The sequence below is a fragment of the Heterodontus francisci genome, unplaced genomic scaffold (assembly GCF_036365525.1).
Source record: "Heterodontus francisci isolate sHetFra1 unplaced genomic scaffold, sHetFra1.hap1 HAP1_SCAFFOLD_91, whole genome shotgun sequence".
Lineage (NCBI taxonomy): Eukaryota > Metazoa > Chordata > Chondrichthyes > Heterodontiformes > Heterodontidae > Heterodontus > Heterodontus francisci.
Genome location: NW_027140989.1, coordinates 5,775,282 through 5,790,041, shown reverse-complemented (window position 1 = coordinate 5,790,041; position 14,760 = coordinate 5,775,282). Strand labels below are relative to the sequence as shown.

Sequence of the window (14,760 nt, the reverse complement as noted above, 5' to 3'; positions counted from 1 at the left end):
GTGTGAAGAAGTTTTGCCCCATGTCGCTTTTGCTTCTTTTACCAATTACTTTAAATCTGTGCCCTCACGTTCTCGATCCTTTCACAAGTGGGAACGGTTTCTCACTATCTACTCTGTCCACACCCCTCATCATTTTGAATACCACTATGAAATCTCCTCTTAGCCTTCTTTTCTCCAAAGAAAACAGTCCTAACTTCTCCAATCTATCTTCATAACTGAAGTTCCTCATCCCTGGAACCATTCTCATGAAGCTTTTCCATAATCTCTCCAATGCCTTCACATCTTCCCTAATGTGTGCGTCCAGAACTGGACTCAGTACTTCAGCTGAGGCTAGTGTCTTATACAAGTTCAACATGACCTCCTTGTTCTTGTACTCTATGCCTCTATTACTAAAGCCGAGGATACTGTCTGCTTTATTAACCGCTCTCTCAACCAATGACTTATACCCCCAGGTCCCTCTGCTCCTGCACCCCCTTTAGAATTGTACCCTTTATTCTATATTGTCGCTCCATGTTTTTCCTACCAAAATGAATCAATTCACATTTCTCTGCATTGAACTTCACCTGTCATCTGTCCTCCCATTCCACCAACTTGTCTATGTCCTTTTGAAGTTCTACACTATCATCCTTACAGTTCACAATGCTTCCAATTTTCGTATCATCCAAAAACTTTGAAATTCTGCCCTGTACACCAAGGTCTAGGTCATTAATATATATCAGGAAAGGCAAGGGTCCCAACACTAACACCTGGGGAACTCCACTGCAAACCTTCCTATAGCCTGAAGAACATCCATTGATCACTACACTTTGTTTCCTGTCACTCAGCCAATTCCATATCCATGTTACTACTGTCCCTTTTATTCCATGAGTTATAACTTTGCTCACAAGTCTCTTGTGTTGCACTTTATCAAACTCCCTTTGAAAGTCAATAAAAACAAAATATTGCAGATGCTAGAAATCCGAAATATAAACAAAAAGTGCTGGAAATACTCAGCAGGTCTGGCAGCATCTGTGGAGAGAGAAGCAGAGTTAATGTTTCAGGTCAGTGACCTTTCAGATGATGCCAGACCTTTTGAAAGTCCAGGTACACCACATCAACAGCATTGCCCTCATCAACCCTCTCTGTTACCTCATCAAAAATCTCCTGCTGGACAGTTAAACATGATTTTCCCTTAAGAAACCCATGCTGGCTTTCTTGAATTAACCCACATTTGTCCATGGGACTATTAATTTTGTCCCGAATTATCCTTTTGAGAAGTTTTCCCACCACCAAAATTGAACTGACTGGGGAGTGAGACGAGGTGAGTTGCTCTCACAGAGAGCCAGCACGGGGTAGACAGGCCGATTGGCCTCCTTCTGTGCTTTAGCCATTCTCTGATTGTATGATTCTAGCAACAACTGTTGGAGAGGCAGTGATGCAGGAATGGGTTGACAGAAAGGGGAAAGTCTGGGCTGGTGTGTGTTTGCAGCATTTGCAGCTTGTGTTCGGGTTTGTGAATAAAGGTGATTTGGAAGCTGTGTTCCAAATTGAAGTGTTTATTGGAAGCAAGAAGTTGATGTAAATTAAGATTAAAACGTGTTAAGATGAAGCGTGGTGTGATTGTGGATAGCAGTAAATATTGTGCTGGTGAAATATTTGTGTTAATAAACTTCCACTGCGCCCTCTGCTGCAGGCTGCAGAGGATAGTGCGAGCCAGGGGGCAGCCGGGAAGGTAAGTTTCACTGTAAAGTGGCGATTCACCTGCCGATTCGGCCGACGCGGACACGGGGACTGCAGGGTAAGTGAACTTATATATTCGGGCAGTGGCTAAACCCGAAACACTACACGTGTAGTGTCTCCCACCCAAACTCCTCCTCCAACCACAAAAAAAGGACTCTTGTGTGGAGGGTTTGGTAAGGTAAGGTTTTCCTTGATATTTTTTTATTCTCTGTTGTCAATTTAGAGCAGAGGGGATGGAAGCTAGGGCAGTTGCATGCTCCTCTTGCAGGATGTGGGAGGTAAGGGTCACCACTTGTGTCCCTGCTGACTTCACCTGTGAGAAGTGCACCCAACTCCAGCTCCTCACAGACCGCGTTAGGGAACTGGAGCTGGATGAACTTTGGATCATGCGGGAGGCAGAGGGGATGATGGAGAGCAGTTATAGGGAAGTACTGACACCTAAGTCACAGGATAAAGGTAGCTGGGTGACCGTCAGGGGAGGGAAAGGGAATAGGCACACAGTGCAGGGAACCCCTGTGGCCGTTCCCCTCAATAATAAGTATTCTGTTTTGGATACGGTTGGGGGGGGGGGTGGGGGGGACCTACCAGCGGAAAGCCACAGCGGCCAGGTCTCTGGCACTGAGCCTGGCTCTGTGGCTCAGAAGGGAAGGGTGGAGAATAGGAGAGCGATAGTGATAGGAGATTCAATGGTTAGAGGAACAGACAGGACATTCTGTGGTCGCGAACGAGACTCCCGGATGGTATGTTGCCTCCCGGGTGCCGGGGTCAGGGATGTCTCAGATCGAGTCTACAGGATTCTTAAGGGGAAGGGGGAGCAGCCAGAAGTAGTGGTACATATCGGTACCAATGACATAGCTAGGAAAAGGGATGAGGACCTGAAAAGCGAATATAGGGAGTTAGGTTGGAAGCTAAAAGGCAGGATGAGCAGAGTAGTAATCTCAGGATTGATACCGGCGCCACGTGCTAGTGAGGCTAGAAACAGAGAGCGAGTGCAGCTGAACACGTGGCTGCAGAGCTGGTGTAGGAGGGAGTGCTTCAGTTATGTGGATCATTGGGATACCTTCTGGGGAAGGTGGGACCTGTACAAGAAGGACGGGTTGCATCTGAACTGGAGGGGCACCAATATCCTGGGCGGGAGGTTTGCTAGAGCTCTTCGGGAGGGTTTAAACTAGTTTGGCAGGGGGATGGGAACCGGAGCTATGGATAAGTGGATGGGATAGCTGTTGAACAGGCAGATACAGAGTGCAGAGAGTCTGTGAGAAAGGTTAGATAGTTGACAGGGCAAAGTTTCAGCCAGTATGATGGGTTGAAGTGTATCTATTTTAATGCAAGAAGTGTCAGGACTAAGGGTGATGAACTTAGAGCCTGGATCAGTACTTCGAGCTACGATGTTGTGGCCATTACGGACAGTTGGAGATCACAGGGGCAGGAATGGATGTTGGATGTTCCGGGGTTTAGATGTTTCAAAAGGAATAGGGAGGGAGGTAAAAGAGGTGGGGGAGTGGCATTGTTAGTCAGGGATAGTATGACAGCTGCAGAAAGGGAGGTCCTCGAGGAGGGTTTGTCTACTGAGTCATTATGGGTGGAAGTCAGAAACAGGAAAGGAGCAGTCACTTTATTGGGAGTTTTCTATAGACCCCCCAATAGCAACAGAGACACGGAGGAACAGATTGGGAGGCAGATTTTGGAAAGGTGCAGAAGTAACAGGGTTGTTGTCATGGGTGACTTCAACTTCCCTAATATTCATTGGAACCTCCTTAGTGCAAATAGTTTGGATGGAGCAGTTTTTGTCAGGTGTGTCCAGGAAGGTTTCCTGACTCAATATGTAGATAAGCCGACTAGAGGGGAGGATATGTTGGATTTGGTGCTTGGCAACGAACCAGGCCAGGTGGCAGATCTCTCGGTGGGAGAGAATTTCGGTGATAGTGATCACAACTCCCTGACCTTTACTATAGTCATGGAGAGGGACAGGGGCAGACGGGATGGGAAAATATTTAATTGGGGGAGGGGGAATTACAATGCTATTATGCAGGAACTGGGGTGCATAAATTGGGAACAGATGTTCTCAGGGAAATGCACGACAGAAATGTGGAGGTTGTTTAGGGAGCACTTGCTGCGACTGCTGGATAGGTTTGTCCTGATGAGGCAAGGAAGGGATGGTAGGGTGAAGGAACCTTGGATGACAAGAAATGTGGAACAGCTAGTCAAGAGGAAGAAGGAAGCTTACTTAAGGTTGAGGAAGCAAGGATCAGACAGGGCTCTAGAGGGTTACAAGGTAGCCAGGAAGGAACTGAAGAATGGACTTAGGAGAGTTAGAAAGGGACACGAAAAGTTCTTGGCGGGTAGGATTAAGGAAAATCCCAATGCGTTCTACACTTATGTGAGGAACAAGAGGATGGCCAGAGTGAGGATAGGGCTGATCATGGATAGTGCAGGGAACTTGTGCCTGGAGTCGGAGGAGGTAGGGGAGGTCCTAAATGAATGCTTTGCTTCAGTATTCACTAGTAAGAGGGACCTTTTGGTTTGTGAGGACAGCGTGAAACAGGCTGATATGCTCGAACAGGTTTATGTTAAGAGGGAGGATGTGCTGGAAATTTTGAAAGACATGAGGACAGATAAGTACCTGGGTCCAGACGGGATATACCCAAGGATATTAAGGGAAGTGAGGGAAGAGATTGCCGCGCCTTTGGCGATGATCTTTGCGTCCTCACTGTCCACTGGAGTAGTAACAGATGATTGGAGGATGGGAAATGTTATTCCCTTGTTCAAGAAAGGGAATAGGGATAACCCTGGGAATTACAGACCAGTCAGTCTTACGTCGGGAGTGGGCAAATTATTGGAGAGGATTCTGAGAGACAGGATTTATGATTATTTGGAAAAGCATAGTTTGATTAGATACAGTCAGCATGGCTTTGTGAGGGGCAGGTCATGCCTCACAAGCCTTATTGAATTCTTTGAAGATGTGACAAAACACATTGATGAAGGAAGAGCAGTGGATGTGGTGTATTTGGATTTCAGCAAGGCGTTTGATAAGATTCCCCATGGTAGGCTCATTCAGAAAGTAAGGAGGCATGGGATACAGGGAAAGTTGGCTGTCTGGATACAGAATTGGCTGGCCCATAGAAGACAGAGGGTGTTAGTAGATGGAAAGTATTCAGCCTGGAGCTCGGTGACCAGTGGTGTTCCGCAGGGATCTGTTCTGGGACCTCTGCTCTTTGTGATTTTTATAAATGACTTGGATGAGGAAGTGGAAGTCTCGGTTAATAAGTTTGCTGATGACACGTAGGTTGCTGGAGTTGTGGATTTTGTGGAAGGCTGTTGTAGGTTGCAACGGGACATTGACAGGATGCAGAGCTGGGCTGAGAACTGGCAGATGGAGTTCAACCTGGAAAAGTGTGAAGTGATTCATTTTGGAAGGTCGAATTTGAATGCAGAATACAGGCTAAAAGACAGGATTCTTGGTAGTGTGGAGGAACAGAGGGATCTTGGGGCCCATGTCCATAGATCGCTCAAAGTTGACACCCAAATTGATAGGGTTGTTAAGAAGGCTTATCGTGTGTTGGCTTTCATTAACAGGGGGATTGAGTTTAAGAGCCGCGAGGTTATGCTGCAGCTCGATAAGGCCCTGGTGAGACCACACTTGGAATATTGTGTTCAGTTTTGGTCGTCTCATTATAGGAAGGATGTGGAAGCTTTAGAGAGGGTGCAGAGGAGATTTATCAGGATGCTGCCTGGACTGGAGGGCATGTCCTACGAAGAAAGGATGAGGGTGCTAGGGCTTTTCCCATTGGAACGAAGAAGGATGAGAGGTGACTTGATAGAGGGGTACAAGATGATGAGAGGCATAGATAGAGTGGATAGCCAGAGACTTTTTCCCAGGGTGGAAAGGGCTATCACCAGGGGGCATAATTTTAAGGTGATGGAGGAAGGTTTCGGGGTGATGTCAGAGGTAGGTTCTTCACACAGAGAGTGGTGGGTGCGTGGAGTGCACTGCCAGCGGTGGTAGTAGAAGCAGATGCATTTAACCGTCTCTTGGATAGGTACATGGATGATAGTAGAATGAAGGGTATGTAGGTAGTTTTGATCTTAGAGTAGGTTAAAGGTTCGGCACAACATCGTGGGCCGAAGGGCCTGTACTGTGCTGTACTGTTCTATGTTCTATGTTCTATAACACAGGTGTTGGGAGGCTCAGCCTGGCTACGCAATGTTACAAGGACGCTGGGTAACACCATCGACAACGGGACAGAGAGAAAAGCACACAGAAAACTAATAGACTGTGAGGAAGCAAAAGTGAGGAATGGAGAGAGAGAGACAGACAACGAAGCTGAGATGGAGAAACAAGGCATTTGTATGATTGTGTTCTCCCTGTTGTGTAACGGTACTTCCTGCTGTGTAAATATGTTTTCTGTTGTGTAAAGATGTACCCTGTTGTTGTGTAAAGGTTTTCCCTGTTCTTGTTTTATTTTCTGTTACTGACCATCTCCTCACTGTGTCCATTTGTCCAGGTTTTATTGTGGCCAACATCACCATCTGGTGGTGGAGAGGAGGCTCTGCAGGAAGGGGTTGACAAAGTGGGAGAGACTCGGCTGGTCCGTGTTTGCAGCTTGTGTTCGTGTGAGCAAAAGTGAGTTGTTACTGATTGATGTGTTCACTCGAAGGAAAAAGCTGATTGCAATCGAGCGCATCTTGTTATTATGGGGAAACACTTGATGTTTTGAAAGTGAACTGTTTGTGTTACTGTATTCGCTGTTGTGTAAAGATGTTCTCTGTTATTGTGTAAAATGGTTCCCTGTTGGGTAAAGATCTTCTCAGTTGTGTAAATATGATCCGTCCTGTGTAAAAGTGTTCCCGGTTGTTTAAATATGTTCCCTGCTCTGCAATGTAGAGCTGAGTCTGCACTAATGGAATTGCTACAGTATCTTCCAGTCTGATACTGTATGAGGGCTGGAATGTGATCCAAAGCACAGTTTATACAAATTGAATTGCTATTGTATCTTTTAGTTTCACAATCCGGGGGAGTTTTAAACTGAATTCTCAGTTTGTATCTCAGGTTATATTATCTTTCAGATTCTCTCAATCTGATATCGCACTTGAGATTTAGACTTAAGAAAGGATGTACTGGCATTGGAGGAGTTCAAAAGCGATTCACTCAGCTGATTCCTGGGATGAAGGGGTTGACTTATGAAGAACGGCTGAACAGGCTATTCATTCGTGTTTAGAAGAATGAGGGGTGATCTTTTTGAAACGTACAAGATTCTGAGGGGGCTTAACAGGGTGAAGAAGGGTCTCTGACCAGAAACATTAACTCTGCTTCTCTCTTCACAGATGCTGCCAGACCTGCTGAGTATTTCCAGCATTTCTTGTTTTTATTAACAGGGTCGATGTTGAGAGAATGTTTCCACTGGTGCGGGAATCTCAAACTAGGCGACATAGTTACAGAATAAGGGGACACTCATGTAAAACTGAGATGCAAAGGAATTTCTTCTCTCAGAGGGGAGTGAATGTCTGGAATTCTCTACCTCAGACAGTATTGGAGGCTAAATCAATGAAAGTATTTAAAGAGTATGTAAATAGATTTTTGAAATATTGGAGAGTTGAGGGCTATAAAGAGCTGGCATGAAAGAGGAGTTGAGGTCTGGGGCAGATCAGCCATGATCTTACTAAATGGCGGGGCAGCCATGAGGGGCCGAATGGCCTACTCCTGCTCCTATTTCTTCTGTTCTTATGTTATGTTATATCTAATGTATATGTTAGGATTCAATATGGGAATTAATACTGAAACTTATAAACTCATAATGTGTGTAAATATTGGGCTGATATTTAACTTGAATCTCAGAGTACATTATTGTGGTTAATTCTGTAAGTTTGAAAAGGGAACGCTGTGTCATAATGAAAACAAGAAATGCTGGAAATACTCAGCAGGTCAGGCAGCATCTGTGGAGAGAGAAGCAGAGTTAATGTTTCAGGTCAGTGACCATTCAGATGCTGTCAGACCTTTTGAAAGTCCATGGACACCACATCAACAGCATTGCCCTCATCAACCCTCTCTGTTACTTCAGCAAGAAAACTCCAGCAGGACAGTTAAACATGATTTTCCCTTACGAAATCCATGCTGGCTTTCTTGAATTAACCCACATTTGTCCATGGGACTATTAACTTTGTCCCGAATTATTCTTTCAAGAAGTTGTCCCACCTCCAGAATTGAACTGACAGGGGAGTGAGACGAGGTGAGTTGCTCAAACAGAGAGCCAGCATGGGTTCGACAGGCCGAATGGCCTCCTGTGCTTTAGCCATTCTATGATTGTATGATTCTAGCAACAACTGTTGGTGGAGAGGCAGTGATTTAGGAATGGGTTGACAGAAAGGGGAAAGTCTGGGCTGGTGTGTGTTCGGGTTTGTGAATAAAGGTGATTTGGAAGCTGTGTTCCAAATTGAAGTGTTTACTGGAAGCAAGAAGTTGATGTAAATAAAGAGTAAAACATGCTAAGACGAAGCGTGGTGTGATTGGGGATAGCAGTAACTAGAGTGTTGGTGAATTATTTGTGTTAATAAACTTCCACTGCGCCCTCTGCTGCAGGCTGCTGTTTATATCCAGCTGTGTATTAGTGCTGTGTGTTAACGAGATAAATGTTTGTTTCAACGCTGTTCATAAAGCAATAGCATTGCACTCAAACAGTCCCAGTCAGAGCAACACATGTACAAAAGCAAAATCCTGCGGATGCTGGAAATCTGAAACTTAAACAGAAAATGCTTGAAATGATCTGGCAGCATCTGTGCAGAGAGAACAAAGTTAATGTGAGCTAAGGAAACAGACCTGAACTGTTAACTGTTTCTCTCTGCACAGATGCTGCCAGACCTACTGACAATTTCCAGCATTTTCTGTTTTTTTACAGCAACACAGGTGTTGGGAGGCTCAGCCTGGCTACACAATGTTACAAGGACGCTGAGTAACACCATCGACAACGGGACAGAGAGAAAAACACACAGAAAACCAAGAATAGAATGTGAGGAAGCAAAAGTGAGGGACAGAGAGACAACGAGACTGAGATGGAGAAACAAGGCATTTGTATGATTGTATTCTCCCTGCTGTCTAAAGGTATTTCCTGGTGTGTAAATATGTTTTCTGTTGTGTAAAGATGTACCCTGTTGTTGTGTAAAGGTTTTCCCTGTTCTTGTTTTATTTTCTGTTACTGACCGTCTCCTCACTGTGACCATCTGTCCTGGTTTTATAGTGGCCAACATCACCTTCTGGTGGTGGAGAGGAGGCTCTGCAGGAAGGGGTTGACAAAGTGGGAGAGACTGGGCTGGTCCGTGTTTGCAGCTTGTGTTCGTGTTGAGCAAAAGTGACTTGTTGCTGATTGATGTGTTCACTGGAAAGAAGAAGCTGATTGCAATCGAGTGCCTTTGGAAGCATCTTGTTATTGTGGGGAAATACTTGATGTTTTGAAAGTGAACTGTTTGTATTATTACCAAATATAAATAGCAGAGAATGGTTTCAACCCATCGATCTCTGCGTTATGGGCCCAGCACGCTTCCGCTGCGCCACTCTGCTAACTGCTGCGTTAAATTTCAGCTGCCCGTTAGTGAAATATGTTCATTTCCCCAATGTTCTTATCAAAATCGGATTGTCGTCGGATTTCTCAAGAATCCCGGACACAGCAACACACGTGCTGACGGACTCACCCTCACTGCACAATGCCACAAGGACACTGAGTAACAGCACCGACAATGGGGCAGGCAGAGGAAGACACACAGAAAACCAGGAAGAGATTATCAGGACCCAGAAAGGAACAGACAGAGAAAGGTACTGAGCAAACCAGCAAGAGACAGCGAGAGACTGATGAACACCACTTGGAGGGAGAACTGAGGGTGGCAAGGACACAGAATGTAGTCTGGTTGGGGGATTTCAATGTCCATCACCATGAGTGGCTCGGTAGCACCACTACTGACCATGCTGGCCGAGTCCTAATGGACATAGCTGCTCGATTGGGTCTGCACTAGTTGGTGAGGGAACCAACAAGAGGGAAAAACATACTTGACCTCATCCTCACCAATCTGCCTGCCGCAGATGCATCTGTCCATGACAGTATTGGTAGGAGTGACCACTGCACAGTCCTTGTGGAGATGATGTCCTGTCTTCACATTGAGGATACCATCTATTGTGTTGTGTGCCACTACCGCTGTGCTAAATGGGATGGATTTTGAACAGATCTAGCAATGTATAACTGGGCATCCATGAGGTGCTGTGGACCATTAGCAGCAGCAGAATTGCAGTCAACGACATTCTATAACCTCATGGCCCGGCATATTCCCCCACTCTAACATTACCAACAAGCTGGGTACCAACCCCAATTCAATAAAGAGTGCAGGAGGGCATGCCAGGAGCAGCACCAGGCATACCTTGAAATGAGGCGTCAGCCTGATGAAGCTACAGCCCAGGACTACTTTCATGCCAAACAGCAGAAGCAACATGTAATAGACAGGGCTAAGTGATTCCACAACCAACGGATCAGATCTACACACTGCCACATCCAATGATGAATGGTGGTGGACAATTAAACAACCAACAGGAGGAGGTGGCTCCACAAATATCCCCAACCTCAAAGATGGGGGAGCCCAGCACATCAGTGCAAAAGACAAGGATGAAGAATTTGAAACAATCTTCAGCCAGAAGTGCCGGGTTGATGATCCATCTCGGCCTCCTTCTGAAGTCCCCAGCATCACAGATGCCATTCTTCAGCCAATTCGATTCACTCAACGTGACATCAAGAAACGACTGAAGGCACTGGATACAGCAAAGACGACAGGCCCTGACAATATTCCGGCAATAGTACTGAAGACCTGTGCTCCAGAACTTGCCGCGCCCCGAGCCAAGCTGTTCCAGTACAGCTACAACACTGGCATCTACCCGGCAATGTGGAAAATTGCCCAGGTATGTCCTGTACACAAAAAGCAGGACAAATCCAACCCAGCCAATTGCTGCCGCATCAGTCCACTCTCAATCATCAGTATAGTGATGGAAGATGTCATCGACTGTGCTATCAAGTGGCACTTGCTTTGCAATAACCTTTTCAGTGACGTTCAGTTGGGTTCCGCCAGGGCCATTCAGCTCCTGACCTCATTACAGCCTTGGTTCAAACAAGGACAAAAGAGCTGAACGCAAGAGGTGAGGTGAGAGTGTCTGCCCTTGACATCAAGGTAGCATTTGACTGAGTATGGCATCAAGGAGCCAGAGCAAAACTGGAGTCAATGGGAATCAAGAGGAAAACTCTCCACTGGTTGGAATCGTACCTAGCACAAAGGAAAATGGTTGTGATTGTTGGAGGTCAATCATCTCAGCTCCAGGACATTACTGCTGGAGTTCTTCAGGGTAGTATCCTCGGCCCAACCTTCTTCACTACTTCATCAGTGACCTTCCTTCAATCATAAGGTCAGAAATGGGGATTTTCACTGATGATTGCAAAATTTAGCACCATTCGCGACTCCTCAGATACTGAAGAGGTCCATGTAGAAATGCAGCAACACCTGGACAATATTCAGGCTTGGGCTGATAAGTGGCAAGTAACATTCGCGCCACACAAGAGCCAGGCAATGACCATCTCGAACAAGAGAGACTCTAACGATCTCCCATTGACATTCAGCGGCATTACGATCGCTGAATCCCCCACTTTCAACTTCCTGGGGGTTCCCATTGACCAGAAACTGAACTGGAGTAGACTTATAAATAGTGTGACGACATGAGCTGGTCAGAGGATAGGAAGCATGCGGTGAGTAACTCACCTCCTGACTCCCCAAGCCTGTCTACCATTTACAAGGCACAAGTCTGGAGTGTGATGGAATACTATCCAGTTGCCCGGATGGGTGCAGCTCCAACAACATTCAAGAAGCTCGACACCATCCAGGACAAAGCAACACGCTTGATTGGCACCACGTCCACAGCATTCACTCCCTTCACCACTGACGTACAGTGGCAGCAGTGTGTACCATCTACAAGATGCACTGCAACAATGCACCAAGGCTACTCAGGCAGCACCTTCCAAACCTGCATCCTCTACTGCCTAGAATGACAAGGGCAGCAGATGCATGGGAATACCACCACCTGAAAGTTCTCCTCCAAGCTACACATCATCCTGACTTGGAACTATATCGCCATTCCTTCACTGTCGCTGGGTCAAAATCCTGGAACTCCCTTCCTAATAGCACTGTGGGTGTACCTACCCCACATGGACTGCAGTGGTTCAAGAAGGAAGCTCACCACCACCTTCTCATGGGCAATTAGGGATGGACGATAAATGCTGGCCTGGCTGGCGACGTCCACATCCCATGAAACAAATAATTAAATGCAATAACAGCTCATCTCAATTCCTAGTATTTCTAAATCCCACCAGTCCAACATAAGCTGAACAATTATTGCATGTTGTGATTGACGGTCTGGTCTGTAAACTGCACTGTATCACAGATTGCTGACATTTGCTAACTGGAAGTGAGAACTGCAAAATCGGGACAGTAGTTCACATAGTCTGTCAGTGTGAAAGAATCAGGCAATGTGAGGTAATAGAATTTGTCTGTAAATGTTCCACTCATATTGCTTTATATTTTTATATTGAAAATAAAAGTAATCATTTCGTGAAAATAGTGACATGTTGTCCAAACTTTGGTAGCCAGTTATTTTCGTCTTGCACTCAGCAGGGCAATCCACAAGAATACCAATTTAAGGGAAAACAACAACTTTCTTCTGTATGAGAAGAGAGTGCTGATTGGTTGGCAAGTGAACTCTGATTGGGCGAGGCATTGCCATTCAGAATGCACCAGTTTATGGTAACTGACAGATAACTGCCCAGCTTTGTTTGAAATTTAAACCAGGCAGCTTGACTCTGATTGGTCAAGGCATTGCCCTGAGGAATGAGCCAGTGAATGGCTGTCACTTATTTTGTTTAGCTGAAACTGGCACAACATGTGTGTGCGTGTTCTTTCTGTCTGCAAAGAACAGGGCCCTGTGTATTAATATATGTAGCTTATAGTACACACCAATGCACCACACTGTGAGCCCTACTGACAGTCTTAAATCGGTTGTCAGTGTAATTCTTAGCACACTGAGAATTATAGCAAATGTTGTCCTATTGTTGAATCACATCTCATGTTGGATACTGTGTTTTGAGTTTTGCAAGCACGGGTTGGTTGGGTAGGGCCCATTGCGAACAGCGGAAGAGACATGTTATTTGATACAATCCACCAGTTTTGGGATGTACGGTCTAGAAACCTAGCATCACACTGGTATTCAAATTCATATATCACGTTACTTATTTGTGTGATAGGCAGGACGTCTCTTTTGCTTGACAGCAGCATCCTGTTAGTGGTGAACACCACACTTGTTGCGCCTGCATAGTAACAGCAGGAAACAGCTCGCTTCACCTGTTACTCAAATACTGGGGATATATTACCCTTCCAGGGTAATTTGAGGGAGACTGGGCACTTTTCAGGGCTCAAAATGACGTCCTTCAGCCCGTTTATAAGTTTGTGTGATATACAGATAGAAATGATCTGATCAGTGTAGCCATTGTAATGCAGGATGTCTTTGATTCGCCCTATTTCAGCATCAAGCTTGCATGGTGAGCAAATGGCTCAGCCCTATTTATGAGGTTTTCGATAAGACCAATCTTGTAGCGCGTGGAACTGTAAGAATCCCAACGCGTGTATTAACCAGTGAAGGTAGGTTTGCGGTAGACCGTGGTAGAAAACCCCTTAGCAAATTTCTCAACTAGTACATCAAGGAAAGGGAGCTCATTTGACTGCTCCACTCCAAAGGTGAATTTGAGTGTAGGATGGAGCCCATGAAGACGTGCAAGGAAATTATTTCATGCAGCTGCGGATTCAAATATAGCAAACGTATCATCTACATATTGGAAATATGCAAGAGGTAGGAGGTTAGGTGTCATTCCCTAAAAAACAGGTTTGTCATGGAATCCAACAAAGATGTTTGTGAGAGCTGGGCCTCGAGGGGATCCCATGGCAACACCAGCGATACATGGTGTCAATAAAACTGAACTCAACTGTGCAAGTTGCCGAGTTCATAAGTTCAATGAATACGGATTTACACAATGGTGACGGGTCTAGATCGCCATGATATAGCGCTGCAGTGCAAATATCTATGGCTTCCTGAAGTGGTACATTGGTGAATAGGCTAGCAATGTCAAATGACACATGGACATGGCATTGCTATCGATATGCAAGTCCTGTATGGTCTTCACAAATGTGAAGGAATCCTTCACTGTGTATGTGGAGAACTTGCTCAAAAACTGGTTGTAACAATTTGCCCAACCATTTGGCAAATTCATTTCAGGATACTATTTACATTACTTCAAATAAAGAAAACACAACGACACAAAGAATTGAGCACAACGCTGGAAGTTTCACAGCAAATAGTCGAATGGGAAAAGGATGAAATACAGAAAGAAAAAGCCTAAAATACTGAAAACACTCAGCCAGTCCGGAAACAACTGTGGAGAAGAGAAGCTCGGGTTAATGGTCCAGTTCTGTGACCCTTCTATAGACCTGAAACATTGCTCCTCCCTTCCTCTCTCCACAGATAATGCTGGAACTGCTGAGTGTTTCCAGAATCTTCTGTTATTATTCAGATTTCCAGTGTGCGCAGTATTTCTCTTTTTGAAAATAAAATAGTCCCAGGGAGGGATGGAACTTTACATAGAAATAGGAGTAGGCCATTCGGCCCATCGAAATAGCTCTGCCATTCAATAAGATCACAGCTGATCTCCTACATCAACTCCATCATACCACACTAGCACAGATCCCTTGATTCCCTGAGTATCCAAAAACATATCGATCTCTCTCTTGGATATACCCAATGATTGAGCATCCACATCTCAACAGTCACAGAGAGATACAGCACTGAAAAAGGCCATTCGGCCCACCGAGTCTGTGCCGACCAACAACCACCCATTTATACTAATCCCACATTCATCCCATATTCCCTACCACGTTCCCACCATTCTCCGACCACCTATCTACACTAGGAGCAATTTA

General features: G+C 45.4%; 1 protein-coding gene across 1 annotated transcript in view; it reads right to left on the bottom strand.

Moving 5' to 3' along the window:
- LOC137361699 (histone H2B-like) overlaps positions 1–9,133 on the bottom strand; it is a 29,403-nt gene extending 20,270 nt beyond the window's left edge. The window contains exon 1 of the mRNA XM_068026400.1: positions 8,915–9,133. Within this exon, the coding sequence (XP_067882501.1) occupies positions 8,915–9,133 (219 nt within the window). The remainder of the gene's footprint in view (positions 1–8,914) is intronic.
- Between the last annotated feature and the right edge of the window lie 5,627 nt (positions 9,134–14,760).